A 25,309-nucleotide genomic window follows, 5' to 3' on the forward strand; every position below is an offset into this window, starting at 1 on the left:
CCGTATTCATGGATGCCCGTGGCCAGTGCTTGTTTTGCAGTCTGCAAACCCCGGCCGGCCTGATTTATCCCCACCTAGTGTTATTCTCATGTGTGTGTGTGTGTGTGTGATGCCAGCCTTCAAATGCCAGCCGGGCCCCTTTGCTGCTTTGCTTTGCTTTGTTTTCGACTAATTCACTCCCCTAGTCTGACCCGACTTGACTTCAGCTCGGCACTCACAACCAACTGCCCGCTGGTGACACCTGCTCGTCATGCTTCTCTTCTCCGCCCCACCATGCGACTCTCTGCTGCCTCGCGGCCCAGGAAAACAAACGACCATCATCTCTAAGCGACTCGCCCTCCCTTTTTGGTCCACCACACCTGCCTCCATTCCTCTCCTGCCGCGCACCCCCAAAAAGAAAGCCTCGCGCCCACCACCACCACGGAGAGGGAAACAGTCTGCCCTCCAAACTAAACCCTCCCAAATGTCCCATCATGCAGACTCGCCGCGATCCTCGACTTTTGCGCCCACCTTGGGCAGCATTCCAGAAGTCTTCGAGTACGACCCTCTGGACGCTCGGCACCGCCCAGTCTCGCCCAATGACGTCCCAGACACCCCTGACGCATTCTTGCCAGAGGCCTCAATCGCAAGCCCACCCGCTCTCACCCGCGCCACTTCATGGCCCGCAATCATCCAGGCCCCTTCTCGAAGAGTGGCTTCCTCGCTTGCTGTTTCAAAAGCTCTCCGCAGGATTCTCGAGGCCGACCGAGCCCGAAGAAGGCGCATCATGAAAGCCTACCTAAAGGCAATTGTTTTTCTCAAGTACCTCTGGCATGCCAATGAACGCTACGGACATGTCATGGCCTCAACCGGCATGTACATGCAGCGGTGACAGTTCTCAGCAAAAGTCGGTTTCACAGGCGTTATCAGGCACAAGTTTCAGGGTTATGGGCGCAAAACTACACGACTCCATCACGATTGTACACGATCAAACGGTTTAATCAATCACTGCTGCCAAGGGCGCACGACTATAGGCATTTTGCAGCTTGAAGCTCAGAGTGCTATAGATTGCGATTACGCAGTGTATGGAAAAGGCGCCTTGTTATTTTTCTTTAAATACCCATGTTGTGAATCTATTCCCTACTCTTACTGTAATTCACTATTCGACTTTTTGCACCATTATCAGTATCGTCAAACTAACGGTGTATATTGCACACCCAACTCTGCATCCTATCCACAAACAAAATCAGTATGCACTTCGCGGTTGGACGGGATCCAGCGAATTTAAATGTGCGTTTAGAGAGAAAACTAGAAATTTGCTAGCATACAAATTATCGCAAATAGCCGACTACGAATTGCCCGGCATTCCTGCGGTATTTCAATTACCCTATTCCCGATTGGCTGCCGGCTATAACCAGTGGTAATCGCGCGAGTCATGCAACGTCTGCTTCCATCCCCACCCTTTGTAATACTCCACACATCACCATCTGAAGTTTCACCCCGTACAGTTTGGTTTGTGGGTACAATGAGAAACTCAAGCATCTCCAGCTATTGTACATCGACGGATTTTTTTCATTTTGTTGCCCTCAAATGTGGGCAAGAATGATTCTCAATGACCCGTTTTCACAGCTAGTCCTACGACCCGAATCTGATGTAGCCGAGGATCAGCTTGCCGCCCAGAGGGGTAGGTCGACATGATATACGACTCCCGAAATTCATGCTGCCCACCAGGTTCCCAGAAATCCTCTCACGATGCGGGCGTGTGTGCGAACTCCATGGCGCTCCCTCTCCAATCTTCCCTTTTCAAAACATCTCTACCCAGCACAACGAAGACGTCTCGCTTCAGCCAATGGCCCAAGTATCAAGCACATAACAGTTATTGACCATCACTACGAGTAATGACGCCCTCTTCGCTCCTCGTGTCGCCCTGGCCACTACTAACAACTCCAAAGTGCAATCGTCATCGGAGCAGGAGGAGCAGGTCTCCGCGCAGCCCTAGGTCTCACCGAAGCCGGTCTCAAAACCGCATGTGTATCCAAGCTATTCCCCACCCGCTCCCACACCGTCGCCGCCCAAGGCGGCATCAACGCCGCCCTCGCAAACATGCACGAAGACGACTGGCGCTGGCACATGTTTGACACCGTCAAAGGCTCCGACTGGCTCGGCGACCAAGACGCCATACACTACATGACGCGCGAAGCCGTCCCTGCAGTCGTCGAACTGGAAAACTACGGTATGCCCTTTAGCCGCACCGAGCAAGGTACTATCTACCAACGGCCCCTAGGTGGTCAGACTCTCAACTATGGAAAAGGCGGTCAGGCGTATCGGACTGCTTGTGTGGCCGACCGCACGGGGCATGCTATGCTTCATACGTTGTATGGACAGAGTTTGAAGCGGGGGGTGCAGTTTTTTATTGAGTGGTTTGCGCTGGATTTGATGATGGTGGAGGGGAAATGTGTGGGTGTTACGGCTATGAATATGGAGGATGGGACGTGTCATAGGATGTTTGCTAAGAATACAGTATTGGCTACTGGAGGTATACTCTCACCTAATTCACCCCTTCCTTTTATTCATTCATGAGTACTGACGGCAATTGGAGGCTACGGGCGAGCATACTTTAGTGCCACAAGCGCCCATACAAGTACCGGAGATGGTAGTGCAATGGCTGCCAGAGCTGGCCTACCACTCCAGGACATGGAGTTTGTCCAATTCCACCCAACTGGTATCTATGGTGCAGGTGTATGTATGATTAATTTGGCGTCACGGGTATGAAATACTGAAATTGTTTTGTAGGTATTGATCACAGAAGGCGCCCGTGGTGAAGGCGGCTATCTCCTCAACTCTGAAGGCGAAGCATTCATGCAAAACTATGCCCCCGTCTCAAGGAACCTCGCATCCCGCGATGTGGTTAGCCGAAGTATGAATCTGGAAATACTCAAAGGCCGTGGGTGTGGACCCAAAAAAGATCATATTGACTTGCAGCTCATGCACCTTCCAAAGCACATTATTCAGGAGCGCTTGCCAGGCATAGCGGAAACAGCGGCAATATTTGCTGGCATAGACGTAACTAGACAATGCATCCCGGTGATTCCAACAGTTCACTACTGTATGGGCGGAATACCAACAAACTACCATGGCCAGGTTTTGGATGTAGACCGCCAGAGTGGGAAAGAACGTATTGTGGATGGCCTGTATGCAGCAGGTGAAGCAGCTTGCGTCAGTGTCCACGGTGCAAACCGATTGGGTGCTAACTCTCTCCTCGACATTGTTGTTTTCGTTCGTACACCCAACAAATGGATTTTCTGTATCCACCGTACATTTTACTGACATACCCATACAGGGCCGAGCAGCTGCACTCCACATTTCGTCACACCACTCCCCCGCAACACCGCATGAACCAACCTCGGAAACCATTGGCCTCGACGCCATCCAAGAACTAACTTCCTTCCTCACACATTCCAACGGGTCGACTCCCACTTCTGCCCTGAGAAGCAAAATGCAATCAACTATGCAATCAACTACAGCCGTCTTCCGCACCCACGACACTCTTGCCGAGGGCCACGCTCAACTCCACTCCCTCGAGAACCAATTCGCCACAGACCTTCGTGTGACAGACAAATCCCTAATTTGGAACTCCGACCTCATCGAGACACTAGAGCTGCGTAACCTACTCACCAACGCCTCGCAGACGAGTACAGCAGCGTTGAAGCGGACGGAGAGCCGAGGTGCACATGCACGAGATGACTTCAAAGAGAGAGACGATGAAAAGTGGATGAAGCATAGTCTTACGTGGCAGCATGCCATAGGTAAGGAGGTCGAGTTTGGAACAAGGGAGGTGGTCATGAAAACTTTGGACGAGAACGAGGTAGCCAGTGTACCACCTACAAAGCGATACTATTAGGTATGGGCGCGTTCACCTTTTTCTTTTCACTGAGATGTACACAGCTATATTAGGTATAAAGCAAAATAGTTAGTACCATCCCGCCCCAATATAATGCCCAGTCTTCCAGCTTTTGCGCTCGCGGTGTGAGCCATTTACCCGTGTGAGCTTTAGGCAACAGTAGCTGTGACTGTAGGGGGATAGGCTTGGCATGAGTTGCTGTAGTTGCTGTGTTTCGAATGTTTCATGGCTGAGTCTCCTTGGCCTGCACAACCGCAGTTCAAAAGCGATCGAATGGACTACAATGATCGCGTGAGCGCGAATGTAGATGTATATTTCCCTTTCCGCTTCACTCCTCATCCTTTATCTTAGAAAATTTCTTTTTTACACTTGTACCTCCAGTATGCACAGGACGAGGAATGATTGTTGCATGTTGTCCCAAAAAGAGCGCAGTGCAACTTTGCATGTTTATGGCGTTATTTCTTTTCGTGTACCGTTTGCAGAAACAAGTCTGATGAAGCGTGTGCATCTGAGTTTCATGTTGAACAAGGAGAATGATAAGAAGAAGGAAAAAAAAAAGGTGTCTGTTCAAGATATCTAATCTCTACCTATAGAATATCCATGTGGAGATAAGCGTTCCAAACATCATAATTCCTGTTGGCATGTGGCCTTGATCAACCATAAGGAATGCTGCTGCGATAAATACCACGTTTATTTTCCTCATACCTATATCCGAATGATTGAGTAGATCTGCTGGAATTACTTCCGGTTCTTGCCCGAATCCCGAATAGACATCTGGTTGCGGCTCAGGGGGGTCATTCCATCTAATCTGGCTACGTCTTTTCACACCCTGGAAGTATTCATACCAGCTCTCGACAGAGATAACTTTTGACAACTTCTCGCAGAATATTTCGCAGTTGTTGGACCGAAGATGGTATGGTCCCTGTGAGTTGACTACTTGATGTGCTGTGGAAATTACATTCAGTAATCTGGGCTTCTGACCTTTTCACCTTGCAGCAAACATACCTGAATCCAGAACTTCTGGGTAGCCTAAATGTGTGAAACCAGTGGCCTCGAACTTTGAGTTTTCGTCATACTCCCAGATGCTGTTCTGCTCTTTCAAACTTCCATGATTCGCGTCCCCCATGGTGAACCCGTAACAATGCCCAGAGAAGGTTCTGCTCGCCTGGTCTCGTTCCAGGACCACTAGCCGAGCATGCGCAAAACCGGATGCGTATGTTAGCATCCTATATATACAACCTTGACCATAGGTTACGCTGTGATTGTTCACGATTGTTTTCTTGACCGCACCCCTTGACATACGTTCCCGCTGCGCTATCGGGTCTGCCTCTTCATCCGTACATAGAATGTCTGCGATACAGTCTTTCACGCGAACTTTTGCCGCTTCCAGAGGTGGACGGCCTGGTGGCGCAGGCTGCGCCTGCTCCCGTATTCTGTTCTTCAGCCACTCGTCTTTAAGTTTCTCTACGCCTCTGTAATTCTTCTGGTATTCGAACACCACCAACCTGTGTCTGTGTGGCCATGAGGGAAGTTCGTTGAACAATGCTTCTAATTTCGGCTGTGGATGTGACATTTTGCGGTGCGCTCAGCCCTGTGACGCAAAGAAATTTTGCTGCAATAGAAACGTCCATTGGGGTCGGGCCGCGTCCAATATATGGATTTTCACCGAGCCTGAGTGAACTGGTGCCCAAGGCTGATGCTGGAAGGCCTAGAGCTGTGGCTGCATGACTTCGGGCTGTATTGTCCAGAAGGCAAAGTCTGCCTCATTTGCTCGACCGATAATGACGACCATTGCTATTCTGCAGGTGGATTATGTCTCAGTATTAACCGAAGGTTCAGGCGTTGCTGGATACTCCCGTCCAATAGTCATACAACACGAGCTCTGATGCAAAAGCCAGGCGTGAAATCATGTTATTGCCCTCGTTGCCTAATTCTCAGCCTTTGCCTTGCGAAAGGCAAGAAACGACCCCAACGGGCAAAGATCTGAACTCCCGATTACCAATCATCCATTTCCGATAGAGCATCCTGCATAGGGCCAAGGTGATGATCGCAATCATGACTTCATTATCTACACATCCATGTTACGCCTCGACCAACGCTGTCACAGCCTTTTTTTGTCGATGATCCAATTTCTCCTCCATCCTGTAGCCACTGACACTTTTCTCAACACCATAATGTTGAATGCTTGCTATTCCAGCCTCGATATAGAAGCTGCGCAGTTTCGTACCTTTGCTCTCTTACCGGGGTACGAGTTGGACCCCATTTGTTGCACGTTCTCAACTCACTCGCTACACGAGAACCCCGCATACGAAACCATCTCTTATGCGTGGGGGGATGCGCGTGACACGGAAGGCATCTTCGTTGACAAAGCAAAATTGGAAATCCCGCGAAGCCTTGCAACATGCCTAAGGCATCTGCGCAACGCATCGGATGCCATGATATTGTGGGCAGACGCCATTTGCATTGATCAAAAGAACAACCAAGAGAAGGCACAGCAGGTCAAAATGATGGGGGATATCTTTCGAAGATGCACCTCGGTTTACATCTGGTTGGGTGTACCTAGACATCCTCTGGACCAGTTTCCGTTCGGTATCATAGAACACTTTGCAGCCGACAAGCATTTTCACCAGTTACCAGGTTTCACAATATCGGGCCCGAATGATACTTGGGAATTCAACGATACCGAAGAATTTCAACGCATGTGGGATTCATTCGCAGATTCAATCTCGAAACCGTGGTGGACGAGATTGTGATGCGTCCAAGAATCAGTCCTACCTCCACAAGCCACTTTTGTGCTCGGACAGTGGCGAATATCCCAATCTACATCACATCTATCCCATAACAACTATGTTCGTCACTGGATTGGATGTTGTGCTAGTCTCTCGGGATTGTTGCCGGTGAAATACAACTTCGTGCCAAATCAAGCCGTCACACATGTATCAAATCTGATAACTCCACCAGAAACACGCAATGTCTCAGACATGGATACAGTTCTCCGATCCTACAGGAACAGACTCTGTCAAGATCCTCGAGATAGAATCTATGGTCTACTTGGCCTCGTTGATCGCAAAGACAGGGCAGGTGTGGAGCCTGATTACTCACTATCTATCCAAGAGGTCTATATCCAGGCCATGGAGACGATCTTGGCCCATGCGGATTGTGACTTGAAGTGTTTTACAGGGTCTGGATTCAATTCGAAGCGACATCAATTGCCATCATGGGTACGAGATTTCTCAACACCGCTCGATTCTATCACTACTAATTTCGAAATGTCCCGACACTATTTGTACAGGCTCTACGACGCAGCACTAGGTACTGATAGTGATCTGAAAGTTCTCAGCCAGTCCATGTTGGTGGGAACCGGGATTCTGGTCGATGAGATCATCCAAGTGAGTATGACATTACAGACAAGAGACTGGCAACCTGTCTGGAAAGTGTTCGACCAATGGCAAAATGTCATGACTTCATCATGGTCTGATTACAGGTACATGTCAAGATCGGACGAGCGCCGTTTCTGGCGTGCGATGATGGGCGATGCTGTTGTGACAGCAGATGGTGCGTGGAACAGACTGTCGGAGCGGACGAATGACGGTTTTGAAGATTGGTGGACTTGCATCGACAAATCATTCAAGGCAAAGGTGGAACCCCCGATCACTGCTCAAATGCATTTGTTGCAGAGTAACATCTACGGCAGAGCATTCTTCCTCACAAAGAAAGGCTATATTGGGCTTGGCCTCCCAAGTACTCTCCCAGGTGACCTTGTCTGGGTCCTTCGAGGAGGAAAGACACCCTTCGTCCTTCGTCGTGCCATGCAAAGAGTTGGAGGCCAAGACATAAGGGACATAACGCAACTGAGTTTTTATTTGATAGGCGATTGCTATCTACAAGACTTTATGGACGGAGAGGCTTTCATGGGCGAAGACACTAGACTTGATGCTGTTCATTTAGTATAGATCTAGCTCCTGGAAGAAGTATCAAATATGTGGATACAGCAGTCCATCACATCACCATTGTGCAACCATCAAATAAATTTGGTAGAGAGCTGCATCTCATACTGTTATCTGGTCTGCATTACGCAACTAGTCCGGATTGCATTATGCATCATTAAGCTTCGCTCTGGGCTCACCTCTGCTACAATTAGCGAACGAATTTGATGTCCTATCCAGAGGGCTCCCCGCATCGACCACGCAGTCCTTGTGCTTATTAAAGAATCGGCCTGTGAGTGTATTCTTGCTGGGAATGCTGACACCGTTGGAATAGCAACTGTATGTTATTCCGGCGATATCCACATCGAAGCCTCATGTGCATCTGCACCACTATGACGCCACCTCAATACAGGAAAGGTTGAAGTTAGATTATGCTTACGGAGGGCGATGTTGAAGGGCTTACTTGGATCGTAGTTGCAATGGTGAGGCAGGATATGGTGAAGTGCAGTTTCATCGTGAGAAATATGAAGTCGGTATATTTGTTCAAGGAAATAGGCAAGGACAAAGTCAATATAGAAAGCCGCTTTTAGTGCAATGATAGCCGCGTTGAATGAGATCGATACTATAAGAGCAGCTCAGAGGTGTCTGTGTATTTGTACTTGTCCGTTTGCAAAGGAGAAAAAAAAAAGCGGAACTGCTATAGCATAGTTCAAGACTCTGACTCCGACTCAAGCTGATTCCGTGTCATGAGTATCTATTCCAAACGCTGAACATGGTATTAAGCGACTTCCACAAGAATCTGACTAGACATATATAGAGTATAAGCAGATATCATTACTGTGTACGTGCTCTTGGTGCGACAGGAAAGCCGGCTGCTGACCCTAGCGATCTACAGAATTCGTTCATCATCCTGACACTCCTACTCTTACTGCTTGATATTTTCCCCACTTCTTCCTGCCATACGGGCGATGTTCTTGTGATATTTCAAGACGTGTGCTAATGCACGGTGTCGAAATCCTTGGCGGTCTTCTGCCGTGTTGTTGCATTGCGCAGGGTCGAATTCAAGGGAGCGACGGCCCGCACGAGTACATTAAGCTATCCAGGTACTAAGTGCATGCTAACACTCTGACAGGCCGATTTTCAGTGCATATCTGACCATAGTGAACAGAACGAAGCTTGGAAGAGCGTCGGACGGGACAAGTCCCCATGGTTTGTCCTCAGGTACGCGACTAGTCGGCACCTCGTCGGCGGCGGCGCCTACAGCCTCAAATACAGTTAAGGTATTGTGATCGACATCGAGGTGATCCTTCACCGTGATGCACTGGCCTCCGATTTTCTCATCCAGATCCATAAACTACAATTTTTCTAGCGTCTCGATAGACTTCTAGTCGACAATGTTGGTAGTGGTTATATGAACGCATCTGCCAGTTCTTGCCAGAGCTGTTAGCGTTGTGGAGGCGACTGATATCGATTGCATGGTATTAGTATTGGCCCAAGTCTCGGTGCGGTTTATCTTTATCGGTCTTCTTCACTTGGAATTAGCAGACCATGATAACATTGCACATATGGAATCAGTCACGGTCAGAGTGAAAGCATCCCCCCGCATGACCAATCTTGACTGTATTAACCCTTGTCTGTCGACGTCCGAATCCCTCTCGAAGACAACTAAAACACGCATTTTGCCGGTAAGAAAAGCACTGTTTGTCGAAATCCTCCTTCTGACTACAGGAATTCAAACAGATAGGGCTCTCGAGGAATTTCAAGACCTTTCTCTTCCACCATGTCATCCCTGTAACAGTCTCCCAGCAGTTCATACTGTTGTCCAACAGGTCTTACCGCAAATGGAACAGCACATCCCGCGAGAAGACATATACGATCAGTCGGCTTGGTTTCTTTAGGAACCCAAGCCAGATGCCTTTTCTTTGTAACACAGAATTTCCGGCCAGCTGATAGCTCGGAAAACCTGCTTTCGTACACCTCTCCATGACAGCTTGGTTCACTGTAACTTTGCAGGAAGCTTGGGTGATAGCGTGCTTTTCCTGTTAAGCTTTCAAACTTCCTGTACAGTGCCTGGAACCCCTTCATGTAGTCTTTATCTGGTGTAACGGTTTTTTCAAGATGCACACCAAACGCCATTGCACGGCAAAATCTTCCAGAATCGACTTTCTCAACTGAACGTAGAGAAATCGACATAGCTTCTATATAACACTGATACATCCAATCCAACATGTATTTGGCCGTTTTCTGGTTGTCTGAGTCTTTGCCGGCTATCGTTTGCGAGAGCTGATCCATATATGGCGTTGAATCGATGATTATTTCAGGTTCGTCCCAGAAAATCCCTGATATAGACAACGTCTGGACAATTAGCTCTTTTGTGCAGGAAGCTCGAGAGGAAACTCACTTTGTCTTTGACAATAGCATGATCATAAGGATACGTGAAAGTTGCAGTGCCTGTGTAGTAGCGTGTCAAGGGAACAAACCAGAATCCAATAGGCTTCCAGTCCGGCACCCAGCTCGGTAAATTCGATGATTGTGGGGAGCGAAATTTGCAAGCTAAAAACCTGCTGACTCGGCGCATGTCATTTGTATGAACCCGGTGCGTTGATGTGAGAACAGTGTTTCCAGTCGATGTGATCCTAGGAACTGGTATGCTGAGGGCCTTTATTGCAATTTCTGTATAGACTGTCGCTTCATCCTTACGGTAATCGATCATGTCCATGTTTACTGCCGTTTGTATCGACAAGAGTGCGAAAACTCGGTCTCGAGTATCTGTGGCTTCCAGTTGCTGGCTCCAGCACCATAGATCGAAGATACGAATATCATCAGCAAATTGATATATTCTTAAAGCTTGAAACCTCAATATGTATTTTTCGATCTCATGAGCGCCCGTACTGTGCCCCAAAACAGCTTCTCTGATCGCAACACACACTCCTGTGGCGTATCCGCAATGCACTAGCAGTTTAGATGAAATCTCCAGTGCACCAGACATGAACACGGATTCCTTCGCATTCAAGAACTCTTGTACAATCCAAGCACGTCTAAACCATGGGCGACAACACAGGGAGGCCCATCCATACCAACGCTGATCAAAGTAAGAAAGGCCCATCTCCTTTAGAGTCTTTACTCTGTTTCGTTCCAGATCCAGACGTTTCGGATACCGCTTGAAGAATTCTCTCATCAGATTGACTGCATCTTCATCGTAGCGTCCCTGTTCTCCAAGCCAGAATATGACCTTTGCGGCGCGCTTGTAGATGTCTCTCATCATAGCCACTTGGAAGCTCTTCTCTTCTTCGTCATTTTGGTTGATGCAGATAGCGTCTACCCACAGTAGACAATCAAACCGCTGTTTCTTTAGTTGTGATAATACGCCCCAAAGGTTACGTGTAATCAGCTTCTTATGCCCATTGCATGTGATCTTGCGTTGCGACGTTGCATCGCCCCAGACATATGAGAGTGCAGTGAATTGCGTTTTTGAGTCGAGATCGAAAGTTTCGAGAGTGATCTGAATGCCTTTTTTACCGGTTCCTGATTTGATACGCAATAAGCGAATGGCTCGTCGGTGCGGGAGCAGCGAGTATAACTTGGCGTCTGGCATTTTGAAGTTGTCTCTATTCGTTTTGTGCATATATTCTCGAAGGAAAACACGAGACCACAGCTCCAGGGGATGACCGGCTATTTAAATCAGTTCAGCCAGGCAGCCGGTGAACTGACCGGTTATCACGTAGGCGAAGTGGTGTTCCACCGCGTGACGAAATCTGGCGCCTGATTCGCCAAGATCGCTTTTTAGTAAGGTGATTGACTAGGGTTAGAAGAAGCAATGAAGTTGGTGGAGAAAGGTGTAGGAAACTGTGGGGGAGGGATACAACGAGTGATAGTGTATGATGCGCTACTCTGGCATCAAGTATCGCGTTGTATAGTAACGCTCGAACATCCATATGACAAAAGAAGAAGAAGAAGAAGCCGATCACGGCACTGAATTCGAATACGCTTGAGCAAACGGTGAAAAAAAAGAACTAGACATCATCCTCAACTTCAGAAACCTGCATTTTGTACGTAAACATACGACTATGATTTGTAGAGACGTCAAGTCCCAAGATCCAAACTCTACATTGGGTCAGCATAGCGGGGTCCATCAACGTAACCCGACCCAAGGCGCTCACCATCTAACCCCGCTTTCGGCGGTACCACTCAAGCATCGGGACGCAAATCCTTCGGGCTTACATTACCTTATCGCCTCATTCTGTAGCATTCGTATAGCACATATACACGTGTTAGTACCAGGCTCGCCCGAACATGGGAGTCTTTATACCAATCGGCTGAGGTTCCGCGCTAGTACGGTGCTTCCACCTACCACGCTCTAGTACACACCCCACGTCCCAAATGTGGGAGCGGGGTCGTGATGTGCGTGATAGACGGTGGGTTGGAGATAAGGGTACTTTGTTTGGAGAATGAGGCACATATCTCCAAGACATGGTTGATCTATTGCTTCTCTATTCTTACCACACTATTTCTTTTCCCGGGTAACAGTAATTAGATCTTATAGCACCTTGCTTGTTGTATAGGGGCAACCATGTTTCGACCGCGACTCAGCGGAAAGGGATTACAATGCGTACACGGCAGGCGAAGCCTCCTCGACAATGAGTTTGGAAGATTCGGAATCCGGCTCAGCTCTACGACTACGCTTCCACGGACGAGAGAGTCGGCGAGACATGCACCAGCTCAGCAACGGGTTCAGTACCCGCTTTCTGTGATGCCGACACACATGTTACTCCGGTCTCTGTTCATTGCGACTATATCATCTAACAGATTTCTTCTGATACCGTCGCTACACCTTTTGTCCTTTTTGTCGAAACCTAATCGGAGTTTCTTATTCAATGTGGATCGAAATCCGGTTTTGAAAGCTGTTTTGAAGAGGACGCTGTATAATCAGTTTTGTGCGGGAGAAACAGAGCAAGAGACGCAAGCTTGTGTCAAGCAGCTGAAGGCTCTGGGGTTCAAGGGTGTCATCTTGACGTACGCGAAGGAAATGGTGTTTGATCATAAAGCAGGCTCTGCGAAGGATGATAGTTTGGAAAAGAGTGTTGATAGAAAGGCCGTGCTGCATGATGCGGATATTGAAGCGTGGAGAGCAGGGACGTTGCGGACGTTGGATTTGATTTCCAAAGGCGATATTCTGGCATTGAAGTTAGTAAATCACTTATTGGAGAGGTGCAAAGAGAGAAAAGCAAGACTAATGTCTGAATAGAACAACAGGCGGCGGGCCAGCCGTCTCCGCAGCGTTCAGTCAAGGCAACCTCCCACCCCCGCAAATGCTCTCAGCCCTTGACGAGCTCGCCACAAAATGCAAGCAACGCGGCATCCAAATCATAATCGACGCCGAGTCTCAGCACTGGCAGCATGGCATCGCCCGCACCACGTTGGAGTTGATGCGGAAATTCAACCGCGACGGCAAAGCAGTCATATACAACACTTACCAAGCCTATCTCAAAGAAACACCCGCCGTAGTCCAGCAACACATGGCCGAAGCCGAGAAAGACGGGTTTACCCTAGGTCTGAAGCTTGTGCGTGGAGCATACATTCTCTCTGATAACCGGGCCTTGATACATGATACAAAGGAGGATACCGATAATGCGTACAACACCATAGCGCAGGGCGCTCTCCGCCAGCGACTCGGTCCTTTTGGAGGGAAAAATCGCCCCTTTCCGTCGGTGAATCTACTCCTTGCATCACACAACCGCGAATCCGTAGTGGCGGCTAGCGCACTGCATCGCCAGCGGGTGGAAGCTGGGCTGCCCACTGTGCCGGTTGCGTATGGCCAGCTACACGGCATGTCGGACGAAGTTAGTTTCTCGCTGCTTGCAGAAAAGGACAAGGGTGGGGTGTCGCCCGAGGTGTTTAAATGCACTACCTGGGGTAGCATGGGCGAGTGTGTAGGGTATTTGCTTCGGCGGGCGGTGGAAAATCGCGATGCAGTGCTTCGGACAAAGGATGAGTTTGCGGCGTTGAGAAAGGAGGCTAGGAGAAGGTTTCTATGGGTGTAGTGTAGAGATAGAGTATAGATACGATGTTTGAATTCTACGAGTTGTGCTGAGAGGCCTCGACCCATTCGTAGTCGTAAGATTGGCTGGAAGAAGACTAGTGTGCATGCATCAATGGTTTATCTTCAGGTGTTGGTTTTTTGACATGACTATATCTTGAGGGACGTGCAGTTGATCAAGACGCTCATGCAAAGTACGAGGGCGTGAATCTAAAGCTCTGTATGTAGTGGCTAGCTCACCCCTCACTAAGTGATCAACTTGGGAAAATGTAGTATTCCCTTCCGAGATAGCGCTAGCTGCAACATTGACATAAAAGACACACAGGACAAGCAATTAAAGTTCAAAAATACTACCAACTTCAAATTATCAAAGACGAATTCAACTCCCGCATTTCTTTTTCCTTGGAAATATCGAGGTGCTCTAGGTCAGCGAAGGAGCAGGGCCAGATACCCTACTACCCACCCACCAATCTCCACCCCAGACTCACGATAACAAAAGACATCATGGCCCACAATCCACGCCCAAATCTCCCACTCCCACACCGCCATCCAACTTGCCCCCTCGACCTCGTCGTCCTCGCCGTCGTTCCCCACCCCAGCTCCTCGAAACAGCCAGATCCCTCTTCGCAGCAATCGGCACCACAGCCCTCGTCCACGAACACCACATGACCGCCACCACGGCCGTCAGCGGCTCCACGCCAGCCCTTCTGGGCCGTCATCGTGGATGCAATGGTGGATGCGGCCGTGGCAAGTGGGGGTTGCCGCGCCGAGTGGCGCAGGAGCAGGTGTATAGGAGTATGGCGGGGAGTGCGGCCATGTTTTTTTGGCGGGTTGGAAGACGGGCGAGGTGAGGGATATGGGGACGAGTCCCGAGGGTTGTACAATTGGAGGCATCATGGTGTTGGAGGAGATGGGGGTGAGGGGCGCTGTGGGGAGGGCGGTGAGGGAGAGTGTTACGATTGCGAGGGAGATGGGGAGGGAGAATCATGGCCAAGGGGGGAGGCATGTTAATGACACGAGGAGGACGGGGGTGTGATGAATGTCATGTTCCAGAACTTGTAAGTAGACAGCTGAGGGCGAAAAAACATCACACAAACACAGCAATAACAAACAAAAAGTTATGCATCATCAGCATCTGATTCAACTACCACTATCTACTCACTAGATGTAGCGCTGCACGTCATCAACCGCCGTAGCGTAAACGCACACTGCACCAAGGGTATTGTGGCGTGTGAGCCAACTTGAAACTCCTTTCCTGCCTGCAATCCGTTTGACCATGCTAAATGCACCCTTTGCTGCAAATCGAGGATATTTCCCACCTGTTGCTCAACTGAGCAAGCTTCCCAGTGATAATTGTTAACGCCAAGATTGATAACATGTAACAAAAGAGATGATAAAAAAAGAAACGCCAACAAGTAAACCTATTAGGTATACTAGAGAGCTAGATAGCTGCAAAATCAAACATGTGTTGTACACCCTTTTGTGCCGTCCCAAAACTAGGAAAACGTACACTGTCGAGTGGTTTAGACGTGGTTAAAGAAAATATACACGGGCGTGTAGAGAGACTGTGTGGATGTGGATGTGAGGGTAAAGGTAAATCAACAAGGGGGGGGCTTGATATTGCCTTGCCCTTTCTTCATTAAGCCTTCTTTTTGGCTTTTCAGGATTCGTAGACGATGTGTCATATTCATAGGATACCAGCCCACATGCCAGGGCCTTGCGGACGATATGCCTGCGCGGCCTCTGTGCTGCAGCATGATCTTTTCTTGCCAAAGTCCTTCTGGACCGGGAGGCGCGAGCAACCCGGCGCGGTGTTCTTAGGGGACTGCAGCCCCTTTGGTTCACTACGCGAGGTAAAGGCGAATGACTGTGCAATCGATCGGTCAGGAAGGACAGTCTTGTGGCGAAGATCAAATGCCGAGCGGGTGGTGTGGAGCATGTGTCGCACGTTTTGCTGGAGATCAACAGATGACCTTCCGCGCTTACGGCTAGCAGGAGCAACAACGGCAGGGCTCGCAACCTTGGCAGGCGAAGAATCCGAATCATCAATGTGGAAGCTATCCAGATCGGGAGAGGACAGGGCCTCGCTCGGGGCGTACTCGTATTGCTCCTTGCACTTGGACAACGTCGGGTACGGCAGTTTTGCGCTGCGGCAGGTCGCCAGTCGGGCCAAATTGGCTTGACTTTGGTTTGGCGCCCAACCGGCGGATGAAACTGACGAGATTGACGAGGCCCGTGAGGAGCGTGAGTTATCCGAGATCATGGACTCTGGAGATGATGATAGAGAACCGTTGGAAGCAGCCAAGGAAGGTCGTCGGCTCGGGAAGTGGTAGGCTTCTAAACCGTTCTTGATGCTTGGGTTGAACTGATCCACACAAGAGCGCGCCAGTGAGGAGCACTGCGCCTGTTGCATTGCTGTGCACATGGACGGACGTCGCAGTCCAAAAGACATGGCACCCGCGACAGGGGTGTTGTTGGCAATTGGCTGCGGTGTCAGCGAGGGCGTGGGCAGAGGACCCAAGCGAGCCATGGACGGCAGGGATGGTGTGCGAACAAGGTCTGGCTTTGGCTCCAAGAAGCGAGGCACCTGGTAGAGAGACGGAGTTGGCGTGCTTTCTTGCGATCCACATCCGTCAAGAGATGGCTGGCGGTAGGGAGACGCGTTCAGCTGTGTCCTCAATGGTGGGCGAACAGGAGCGTTGGAAGCCTTGGGGGTCACTTCAATGATATCCAGCTCAGGTGTCAACATGGGAATGACATCTTTCCAGTGGTTGGGAATGGAAGCTCCGGGTGAAGGAGGGGGGAGGGTAGGAGTATATCGCAAAACGACTTCTTGCCACTTCTCCCATATCGAATCGACAATGTGGAGTTTCCAGTTGACAGCCTCTAGAAAAGCCATTTCGTTGGTGTTGATCTCACAAACCTTGAGGCCCGAGATCTTGCTCCACGCGCGAGCCGAGTAGTTGCGGTCTTGCAGGTACTTTGAAGCGAGGATGAGCGCAGCAAGGAACATGCGACGGCCGCACTGAAGGGCGCGAAGAGAAGCGTCTTCAGGCTGGGACATGGTGAAGTCATGCTTGGGCAGGTGGGGCTTGATGAGAATCAAGTAGTACAGAGCAACCTGGAGCGTAGAGTAGCTGGTGCGTGATCGGCGGAGAGTCTCCTGGATGAACATGCGAAGAGGAAGTACTCCGCGTCCAGAAGCATTCTCACAGCGGCTCTTGGGCTCAGAAAGCTGCCAGATGACCTCTACCATTTGAGTAGCGGAATCTTGAAGGAGGGAAAAAAATCAGCGGAGTGGTCTTTGGGCCATGGATTAAAGTGGGTACTAACCGACGAGGCAATCGACGAAGTTGACCTTGCGATCGGATTGCCGGACGAGCTGGGGTGGAGGTCTTTGGTTGACGTTCGCCGACGACCGACGTGGATTCTGTCGCTGCTCCTGTGGGGCCAAAAACTCTGCGCGCAGAGAAGGGAGCCTCTCCGGCATAGAGTCGCGGCACACTGCATGTTGATACTGAGGAAAAGTGCTTACTCTGCTAAGTTGTTGAAAGGCAGACAGGCTGATGGGGTCGACAGCGGATGTCTGTGCGGCTTGGCTGCGACTCCATTCTTCAGAGTCCCAATTGGAATGGGTTGATCTGGAGCTTGCGCTGGATATCTGTGATGCAGCGTCTGAGAATACTGATGAGGTGGAAGAGGATGCCGAAGAAGAAAGGGGAGCGGCATATGGGTGTGTTTCGGGCAAGAAGCCGTAGTTTGAACGGGGGATATCGAGACTCATTGTTTAAGAAAGTGTGTGTGTGTGTAGACAGGACTGGGACCTGATAAAGGGAAATGACAATAAAGGAAGGAGTGGAGAGGTGTGGCTATGCTTTGTCACTACGTCTTCGAGTGCTGACCGTTAGGTAGACCTGAAGAGGTGGCGAAGAGCGTGATGAGATGGTCGTGGGGTGACCGAGGACTTAACCGATGGGACAAACCGTAAGAGGGCGACCCTGTGTCTTCTGACGTATGTTCTTGAGATCTTGATCCGGAACGCTTAGCACTCGGTGATCACGGATGGGGTGACTGTACGAGTGGTGTGATGGCGGTCTGGAGAGCTCGAGGAGCGTGGAACGTAAGAGGATCGAGGGGTGGTTGACGAGGTCGCAAATGGTAGGAAGATTCGAACAGTGTCAAGTGGTCGAAAAAAGCTGCCAGATGCGTTACCAGAGAAAAAGACTCCAGTCACTGTCAACTGCAGAATCACCGAAACAAGACCGTTGTAGGAGACTGTCCGCGAAGCACTCGGATGTTGCAGCTATTGCACAGCGGGATGGGCGCCGTCGCACGAGCTGAAAGCCTGAGAGGATGCGGGGAAGAAGTCTAGCAAGCGAAGCCTCCGATGAAGGCCTTGTTTCCGAAAGTAGTGGTGAATTCTGAGCGACGAGTGACTGAAGCAGTGTAGGCCGAATAGCACATTGTGGTACTGGAACGCGAAGGGTGAAGTGTTCGAGGATGGTGGCTACCGTGCAGCGGTAACACCAAACTGGAGCGACTTGGCGCGCGCTGGCAGTGGGATGGTGGGGAAGGAGAAGGTCGAAGAGACTGTGTGTGGTTGGTTGGTTGTGTGGTGAGTGTGTGGTGTATTACTATTGGATGGTGGTGTACATGTAAACTGGTGGGAGGTGGTGGTGGGAGGAGCTGAGGTTCTGACGTGTGAGGAAGTGGCGGTCGGAGAGTCGGTAAAGGTGGGAAGGCGCGAACAGCAACGGTGGCGGGGAAGCGGTATCGCGACGCAGGTACGGGACAGATGAAGAGAGAAGAGGGAGGACGGAGAATGCGGCTCTTGGGCCTTTTTCTCTCGTCTGGGGGGCGGGTGAGTAGGAGACGAGTGAGGATGAGTCTATGGGCGGTAGGCTGTAGGCGGCAGTGTGGCGGCGACGGGCGGTCGTGCGGTGACTGCTACCTAGACAAAGGCGGGAGGCGGGTTAGGCGGCAGAGGGCGATGGCGACAGAGAACAGACGACACTGTGGATGGGACAGACCTAGTTCAGGCCCCAGGGCGCGCTGTAGGGAGTCGTGAAGTCCATTTCTGCTGTCTTGATGGGGGAGGACGGGCTGGGCGGCAGTCTGGCGATACTAATAGGAACCCCCGTACCCTCGTCGCAGCGCCGCCCCCGGTCCAGTCATTGCCAGGTCGGGCGCTTTGGCCAGCTTGCCGGTTTGCCACACAGCAGCGCGACCGGGCCAAAGACTCATCGCTCTGGCGCAGGGTTTTTTCTTTGCTTTGCCTCATTGTTGTTCCCACGTGCGCCGAGTGCAGCCCGCCGCCACCTGGGCACACGCCCATGCAGCCCGTCGACGGTGCCTGTCTGCTGTCTCGATGCATGTTGAGAAGGGACGTCGTCTTGTTCTCGCTGCCTTTGCTCGACGCAGCTTCTTGTCCGCATGCAGAGTAGCGAGCATGCACTGCGGGCGCACGAGTCCAACGCAAAGGGGCGTGAGACGCTTCCGCGCATCCATCATCACGCAGCCATCCACTGGCCGCAGTCGCATGGCATGGCCTGCCCAGTGCCGCCATGGCTGGCGCAGCTGGTGCTGGTGCTGGTGCCGGTGCTGCTGCTGCTATTGCTGCTATTGCTGCTATTGCTGCTATTATTGCTGGTTCCAGTCTGCTGTTTGCCGCCCACCGGGCTGGCTCCCTGGCTCCCTGTCTCCCTACACGGCCAAGTGCACGGGAATGCGCTGCAACGCGGCGACGACGAAGGGGGCCAGCTGCTGCGACACACGGCGTCCCCCTTTGGCTGCCACCATGGCCGCGTCTGCTCTCCAACGCTCCGTGCCAGAGTAGCGCGGGACGGCGGTTTCTGACGTGACACCCTCGTCGCTTGCCCTCAGCTGGGTTGAGATGAGGGGACCGGCTGTGGTCGTGTGGCTGCGCCGTCATTGGCCCCATGTGCGCGCGCTAGGCCGCAAGCAGCCTGCTCTGTGCCTTGGACGTGCCGTGCATGGCCTCTGTGTACCGCCGACGCCTCAATGGCTGCTGCGACGTTCGTAATCTCATCATGCGACGATGCAATTCCAGTTCCATGTTCATTTGGCTGCTCCCCCAGCCAAATGCCTTGCCCGCCCCCCATGACGCACACGCACACGCACACGCACACACACACATACACACACAGGTGCAGGCACACACCCACCCACACAGGCAGGCAGGCAGGCACACAGCCCAGCGTTCCTGCCTCTCCGACACTGCCCTCCTCGCTCGGAACGCGACTTGTTCCGGTGTGGGCGGAGCGAGGCCGGATGCAAATACGCTAGCCACCCCCGCTTGTTGCAAACTGCAACACTGCCAGCAGCCCAGCCCAGCGTAGCCCAGCATCGCCCAGCGTAGTGCAGTGAGTGCAGCCCGCCACCAGGCCTCCCCCAGCCATGGATGGCCTCGATCCACGGCTGCGAAAAAAATCATTCCCGCATGTGCACTATCAACACCACGACTACCATCATCGCCATCGCCACGGGCCATCAGCACAAGGAGCCCGTCAGGAGCCCAAGGCGGCCAAATACCGCGACTGTGGCGGTGATCATGACGATGCTGATGGGGTGAGCAAACAAGGCTATGACTCACTGCTGCCTACAACCCGAGCCCTACATATGGCGCCAAGACCATGGTTGGGCAAGCAACAGGCAACGCCCGGCTTGGATGGCTTGGACTCTACACCTCCTCCATCTACTCTACACACTGGCAATGTATCACCTTTTCGTCACCGCATCGGCCCAAGACCACGGCAGACGGCATCCTTTGCACCACCGCGCCCAACGAACCCATCGAGGGTCCATCCATCCTCTCGCCACCACACCCTCCACTGCCCATCTCTCAAGGCCAACCGCCCACCTGCTCCTCTCCTCCAACTGACGCCTCAGCTTCACTGCTTTCCATACAGCCTGAATATCGCCGCTTCCACATTGGTCAGCTGCGTCTGTATTTCTTGCACGCCCCACTTATGATTCCAACGCCAACGTGACTTCTGTCCAGACTAGGAAGGACTTCCATATCCCCCCTGATTAGTCGAGTCAACTCGGCCACCGACCAAGTGTAGTGTACAGTCATTGATGAGTAAAGAAATGCAGGCCCGCCCGTCTCCACCAAACATGTACACGTGGTATGCTCGTTCCTCGGTTGGCTGCTGATCTGATAATGCGAGATGGATGTCTACGCAGATAACGCTGGATTGGACAGACTACGTGAAAAACGCGAAAACTGCAATCTGGCAAGAGCCAAAGAAAAGCCAGATCCGCTATTTTCTGCTCTTGGCATAGAATCCATCGTAATGCTTCTCGCAAGAGCGACTTGGTTCGCCACTTGACTCATGGATCCTCTGTCCCAGCACATACACACACAGAGAGAGAGGCAACAAATATGCACAAAATAGTGGACTTCTCGACTAACCAAGATGATACGCTAAACAGTCATACGTGCTACATGCCCACTAACCTCCAACTAATCAGAGTTGTAATCGACAGCTTCGTCACTCTAATTCACTCAACGCGTCGCCCCAGACATGAATGGGCACGCGCCCACATCGCCTTGAGCACCGGAAACATCAACATGGCCATCCGGTACATCTTCTGCTCTCTGCCCCTCTGCCCTTTTCTCATCAATCTCGGCAATGGTTCGTTCAAACTCCTCTTTACTCTGTACAGTAGTATCAGGAAGCTCTTGCTCCTCTGGCACCTTGACGCCAGCTTGCGCCTCATCCAGCGCATCCGCCGGTGATACATGGTCCGGCTTGTTCTCCTTGCTAACTACACCGTGCGGCGCAATCTGCCTAAACATGTCCATGGGATCAAACCACGTCCTCACCTCGCGCAACTGCACCTTGTCGTTGACCGTCGCCACAGTCACGCCCTGGATATCGATGGGCCCGCCGTGTGCCTTGGCCGTCACCTTCTCCCCCTTGTTGTTGAATCCCACATAGTCGTTCTTCATGATACCCCAGTGCCGCCACCGGAAACTGACTGTTGGTGGTCCGCTATAAACCTCGAGCACCTCCCACGCAAATGTCGGCATCATCCGCTTGAATGTCTTATGCGATGACGCAAAGTCCGAGTATTCGGGTGAGTAGTACTCGTTTGGCGCAATAATGGCATTGTATGTGCCCACTTTGAGCATAGCTTCTGCTCCCTCGGCCTCGCCCCCGTTAATGGCAAATGAGTAGTTTGCAGTGTCAATGGTGCGCCAGTCGGAAATGTCTGGTTTGAACGACGCTTCCACTTCCCAGTTCTTGACTAGATTCTCCACCAGCTGGGGCAGAGACCCAGCTTCGTGTGTCTTTTGCTTTGCTGCCGTGTGCGATTAGATGAGCACGAAAGGTATGACCACATCCCTTGAACTTGGCCCATCTTCCAAATCGGGGAACTTACTTTCGGCATATACTTTTCGCGTTTTGGTGTAATCTGGTGCTCGGCCATATCGCCACTTGGCCTCCTTGTCTCCAAGGACAGCATTAGGGTTTGTGAGGTAGTCTGGTAGTGCCGGTGCTGCCTCTTCCACAGGTGGTTGCTGGACATCTGCGGCCGCCATTTTGTGACTTGGGTATGCTGTGAATGCAAGAATGTGGTCAAGACTTGAGAAAAGGATACAAAGATTGCTGGTAAGCCCCTGTGTCAAATTCCTTGTGAGCTAAGTGTATGTTGCTAAGCATTCGTTCTCATTTTGTACAACGAGGCGCATACACAATTTATATGTTTAGTCGTAACATGCTGAATTAAGTTAACGTGTCAGCATAGTCACGATGACCCTGCAGCTGTAGCACACGGCATATACTCGATAGTTTGTCAACAAAATATAACAACCACCAATAGGCATGCCCGACGTGTTGGATGGACCCCTTGATTACTGTTACGATGAATGCGAGAGGCATAACCATGTGGGGGCTCAAGCCGTCAACCTCACCGCCGGGATTAAGTTGAAGAGGAAAGTTTTATACGTTCAAGGGTCTATCACCATGGTTATACCCACATACACTTGGCAGGATGCCTTTTCAGACGCTTCTAGACCAATGACTGTGTTCTGCATACATGGCTTGTGAGGTTGCCAGCCACTGTCACACCACGGTCCAGACTCGTAAGATGTAAGAAACAGACCCCTCGTTTGAGGTTCACAACCGTGTGATGTTGCCAAGATGGCAATCTACCGGAACGCAGGCTCTCTCCGCAGTATGCCGCGGAGAAAGATCTCAACAGAGCCAATAGACAGTGTTGCCGCAGGTGGATGTTGATCTGGTGGCTGCAGCCGATGAGCGTGTCCCACTGCCATCTATATTTTCGATAGTAGCGGGACACTTAATATTGCGGGGATAGTGAGGGATCTAGGAATATTGTTGAGAGGTCTTTGCACTCCAGAACAAGTGCAGAGTTTAGCAGGGATGTATTGTGTCCTGATAATGCTTCCAGAGTATATATGAATCATTATCTTGACTCCTGGACCCGACCCGTCTTCATTCAATTGGCGCCAAGTCATCTTTCATGGACTGGCTACTGTCAAGACGCTGCATAGTCAACTCCATGAAAAAGCATGGCTCAAAAGACCGCTGGCGCCCCTGTAGTGGCGGCCGCCCTGGAAGCTAAATGTTAGCTGCAGCAGGAGACGAACTCATCAGCCGCATCGCCGAGTCCAGCCAGAGGTCGATATGGTTTGTTTTGAGGCGTGACCAAGGGTTATGCTGAGCTACCAAGAAACTAGCACAGTGCCTATTGGTAAAGCTCTGTTGCACAGACTGGCTTCTCGAGGTCGTCGACCTTTTAGCGCGTTGACGTCACTACGACATAGCGGTTCTTGGTAACAGCGCGCTTCAGATGTCTACAACACTGACAGCTCTGCACAATCACATACTTGAGCATATCGCACATAGCTCAACATGGGACGCCGCGATCGTCTCATCAGCACTTCGATCCTACGCGCAGTTTTCAAGTCTGACTCTCCTGGGAAAGACGAGAATGGTCACCTCGGCTTCTGGGTGCGCATTTACGCCTTTTTCGCCCTCTTCAACCTTACCCTCGCGCGATTTCGCGCGTCATTATTTAAGCAGCTGAGAAGGGAAACATGGGAAATAGAAGAGGAGGAATACACCGAGAGTTTCCGCAGCCCTAGCAGCAGTAAGCGGACAGACCTGGTAGCAGTTGGGGACCTGGGTTATTCGGGATCGGTACGCGAACCCCAACTATTGTATGCTTGATGGACCTTTTCACTAATTGGTAGTAGACGTTCTTCACAACACCGAACTCCAAGTTCCTAATCAAGTCGCTGCCACGGCATTTCGAACAGTCATTTTTCCGCAATCGTCTTCTCGATCCCTATGTTGAGCACATGGAGCTCAACCAAGACTCCCTGCTGGTCCGCATAACCGATCTCCTCTACTGCCCCACAGTGACTGTTGGCGCTGCACTGGGTACGGCGCCGAGTCATCACATCATAATGGAGAACATCCTTTATGGGAAATCCACTTGCAGCGAGCACCACCAGAAACAATGGGAGACGTATGATCTCAAGCCGAACGACTACTTCTACCCCGAGCGCGATATAGCAAACGGCAGACTGGCACCAGAGAGTGTAAAGGAGCGCCTCATTGACGAGTTCAACGACAAGGTGCGGGTAACGATTGATCAAAAGGAAGAGCTGATTGCGCAACTCTCGCGAGACTCGAGGGTCCTGCAGGAAAACAACGCAGTGGATTATTCGTTGTTCCTCGTCCGTTATCCGGCCAATCTTAGCACTGCCGACAATAGCCAGATCCCGCCCCCTCCAGGACGTGGATCCTCATGGCGTAGTGGTCTGCTGTCCCGCGACGGCAAGTGGGTCTATAGGGCCGTCATCCTTGACTTCTTCTGGGCCAAAGATGCGCTTCAAGCCCAAACGCTGACAGGCTTGGTCAAGCTCTTCAACACGTTGAAGCCCGGAAAGGATCATGGTCCAATGAGTATCACTACTTCGAGCGATGAATATAGGCAAAGGTTCCTTGGAATGGTCGAGGACATGGTGGAAGTATTGGATAGCACTGGCAGACCCGCAGGCGAAGTGCGCAACCATGCCGCTGTCACTGCTGGCGAGCCTTGAATCGGCGATGGGCGAGCTGTGACTGTGGCCCTAGCCCGGGGAGGCCCTTTGGGTTGCAGTCTTTTGTTTGAGCGGTGGCGTTTGGATGATTTGGATGGCAGCGATACCCACGCTTACAGTACATGGATTCTTACTGGCATTCTACTCGCAATCTGTACTACGGTGACGATTGAATGCTCGACTGCTATGCAAGCCACAGAGGGCACGCGTGATGTGTGATGAAAGCGGTGAAGCATAGAAGATGGAACATGTCGTCATCGCACATGGCTCCATAGATGCGAGTGGCCGGGGTCACAAAGCTGACGAGCTGCGAGTCTTGCCAACGCATTACCATTTTTACAATAGGCATAGGCTAAGTTGCGTAT

General features: G+C 51.2%; 9 protein-coding genes across 9 annotated transcripts; 5 read left to right on the plus strand and 4 right to left on the minus strand.

Annotated features, from left to right (window-relative positions):
- Window positions 1-250: 250 nt before the first annotated feature.
- Window positions 251-871, plus strand: PSV08DRAFT_383530 (uncharacterized protein; the record flags this gene model as incomplete). The annotated part of the gene is made up of 1 exon (XM_014229571.1): window positions 251-871. One exon carries the CDS (start codon window positions 251-253, stop codon window positions 869-871), a length of 621 nt encoding a protein of 206 aa, XP_014085046.1.
- A 359-nt stretch (window positions 872-1,230) lies between these two features.
- On the plus strand, window positions 1,231-3,880 carry PSV08DRAFT_215017 (FAD binding domain-containing protein; the record flags this gene model as incomplete). The annotated part of the gene is made up of 6 exons (XM_014229570.1): window positions 1,231-1,269; window positions 1,528-1,532; window positions 1,932-2,515; window positions 2,579-2,718; window positions 2,773-3,255; window positions 3,320-3,880. The coding sequence occupies 6 exons, from the start codon at window positions 1,231-1,233 to the stop codon at window positions 3,878-3,880; spliced, it is 1,812 nt and encodes a 603-aa protein (XP_014085045.1).
- Window positions 3,881-4,434: 554 nt separating this feature from the next.
- Window positions 4,435-5,499, minus strand: PSV08DRAFT_398547 (uncharacterized protein). The gene is made up of 2 exons (XM_014229569.2): window positions 4,886-5,499; window positions 4,435-4,825 (listed from the first exon to the last, which is right to left on the minus strand). The coding sequence occupies exons 1-2, from the start codon at window positions 5,451-5,453 to the stop codon at window positions 4,464-4,466; spliced, it is 930 nt and encodes a 309-aa protein (XP_014085044.1). The 5' UTR covers window positions 5,454-5,499; the 3' UTR covers window positions 4,435-4,463.
- A 555-nt stretch (window positions 5,500-6,054) lies between these two features.
- Window positions 6,055-7,833, plus strand: PSV08DRAFT_398548 (heterokaryon incompatibility protein-domain-containing protein; the record flags this gene model as incomplete). Its single annotated transcript, XM_014229567.2, has 2 exons — window positions 6,055-6,581; window positions 6,759-7,833. 2 exons carry the CDS (start codon window positions 6,055-6,057, stop codon window positions 7,831-7,833), a joined length of 1,602 nt encoding a protein of 533 aa, XP_014085042.2.
- Window positions 7,834-9,528: 1,695 nt separating this feature from the next.
- On the minus strand, window positions 9,529-11,401 carry PSV08DRAFT_407001 (heterokaryon incompatibility protein-domain-containing protein; the record flags this gene model as incomplete). Its single annotated transcript, XM_014229566.1, has 2 exons — window positions 9,529-10,161; window positions 10,208-11,401. 2 exons carry the CDS (start codon window positions 11,399-11,401, stop codon window positions 9,529-9,531), a joined length of 1,827 nt encoding a protein of 608 aa, XP_014085041.1.
- Window positions 11,402-12,298: 897 nt separating this feature from the next.
- Window positions 12,299-13,847, plus strand: PSV08DRAFT_215024 (FAD-linked oxidoreductase-like protein; the record flags this gene model as incomplete). Its single annotated transcript, XM_014229565.2, has 2 exons — window positions 12,299-12,990; window positions 13,052-13,847. The coding sequence occupies exons 1-2, from the start codon at window positions 12,377-12,379 to the stop codon at window positions 13,845-13,847; spliced, it is 1,410 nt and encodes a 469-aa protein (XP_014085040.2). The 5' UTR covers window positions 12,299-12,376.
- A 1,683-nt stretch (window positions 13,848-15,530) lies between these two features.
- PSV08DRAFT_171122 (uncharacterized protein) lies at window positions 15,531-17,627 on the minus strand (the record flags this gene model as incomplete). The annotated part of the gene is made up of 2 exons (XM_014229564.1): window positions 15,531-17,113; window positions 17,177-17,627. 2 exons carry the CDS (start codon window positions 17,625-17,627, stop codon window positions 15,531-15,533), a joined length of 2,034 nt encoding a protein of 677 aa, XP_014085039.1.
- Window positions 17,628-21,252: 3,625 nt separating this feature from the next.
- On the minus strand, window positions 21,253-22,531 carry PSV08DRAFT_215031 (uncharacterized protein). Its single transcript, XM_014229562.1, has 2 exons — window positions 22,253-22,531; window positions 21,253-22,171 (listed from the first exon to the last, which is right to left on the minus strand). The coding sequence occupies exons 1-2, from the start codon at window positions 22,410-22,412 to the stop codon at window positions 21,372-21,374; spliced, it is 960 nt and encodes a 319-aa protein (XP_014085037.1). The 5' UTR covers window positions 22,413-22,531; the 3' UTR covers window positions 21,253-21,371.
- Window positions 22,532-23,700: 1,169 nt separating this feature from the next.
- On the plus strand, window positions 23,701-25,115 carry PSV08DRAFT_215034 (phosphatidylinositol-4-phosphate 5-kinase-domain-containing protein). Its single transcript, XM_014229561.1, has 2 exons — window positions 23,701-24,036; window positions 24,093-25,115. The coding sequence occupies exons 1-2, from the start codon at window positions 23,749-23,751 to the stop codon at window positions 24,942-24,944; spliced, it is 1,140 nt and encodes a 379-aa protein (XP_014085036.1). The 5' UTR covers window positions 23,701-23,748; the 3' UTR covers window positions 24,945-25,115.
- Window positions 25,116-25,309: the final 194 nt, after the last annotated feature.

This window comes from Bipolaris maydis (genome assembly GCF_028858645.1).
Source record: "Bipolaris maydis strain C4 unplaced genomic scaffold PSV08scaffold_2, whole genome shotgun sequence".
NCBI lineage: Eukaryota > Fungi > Ascomycota > Dothideomycetes > Pleosporales > Pleosporaceae > Bipolaris > Bipolaris maydis.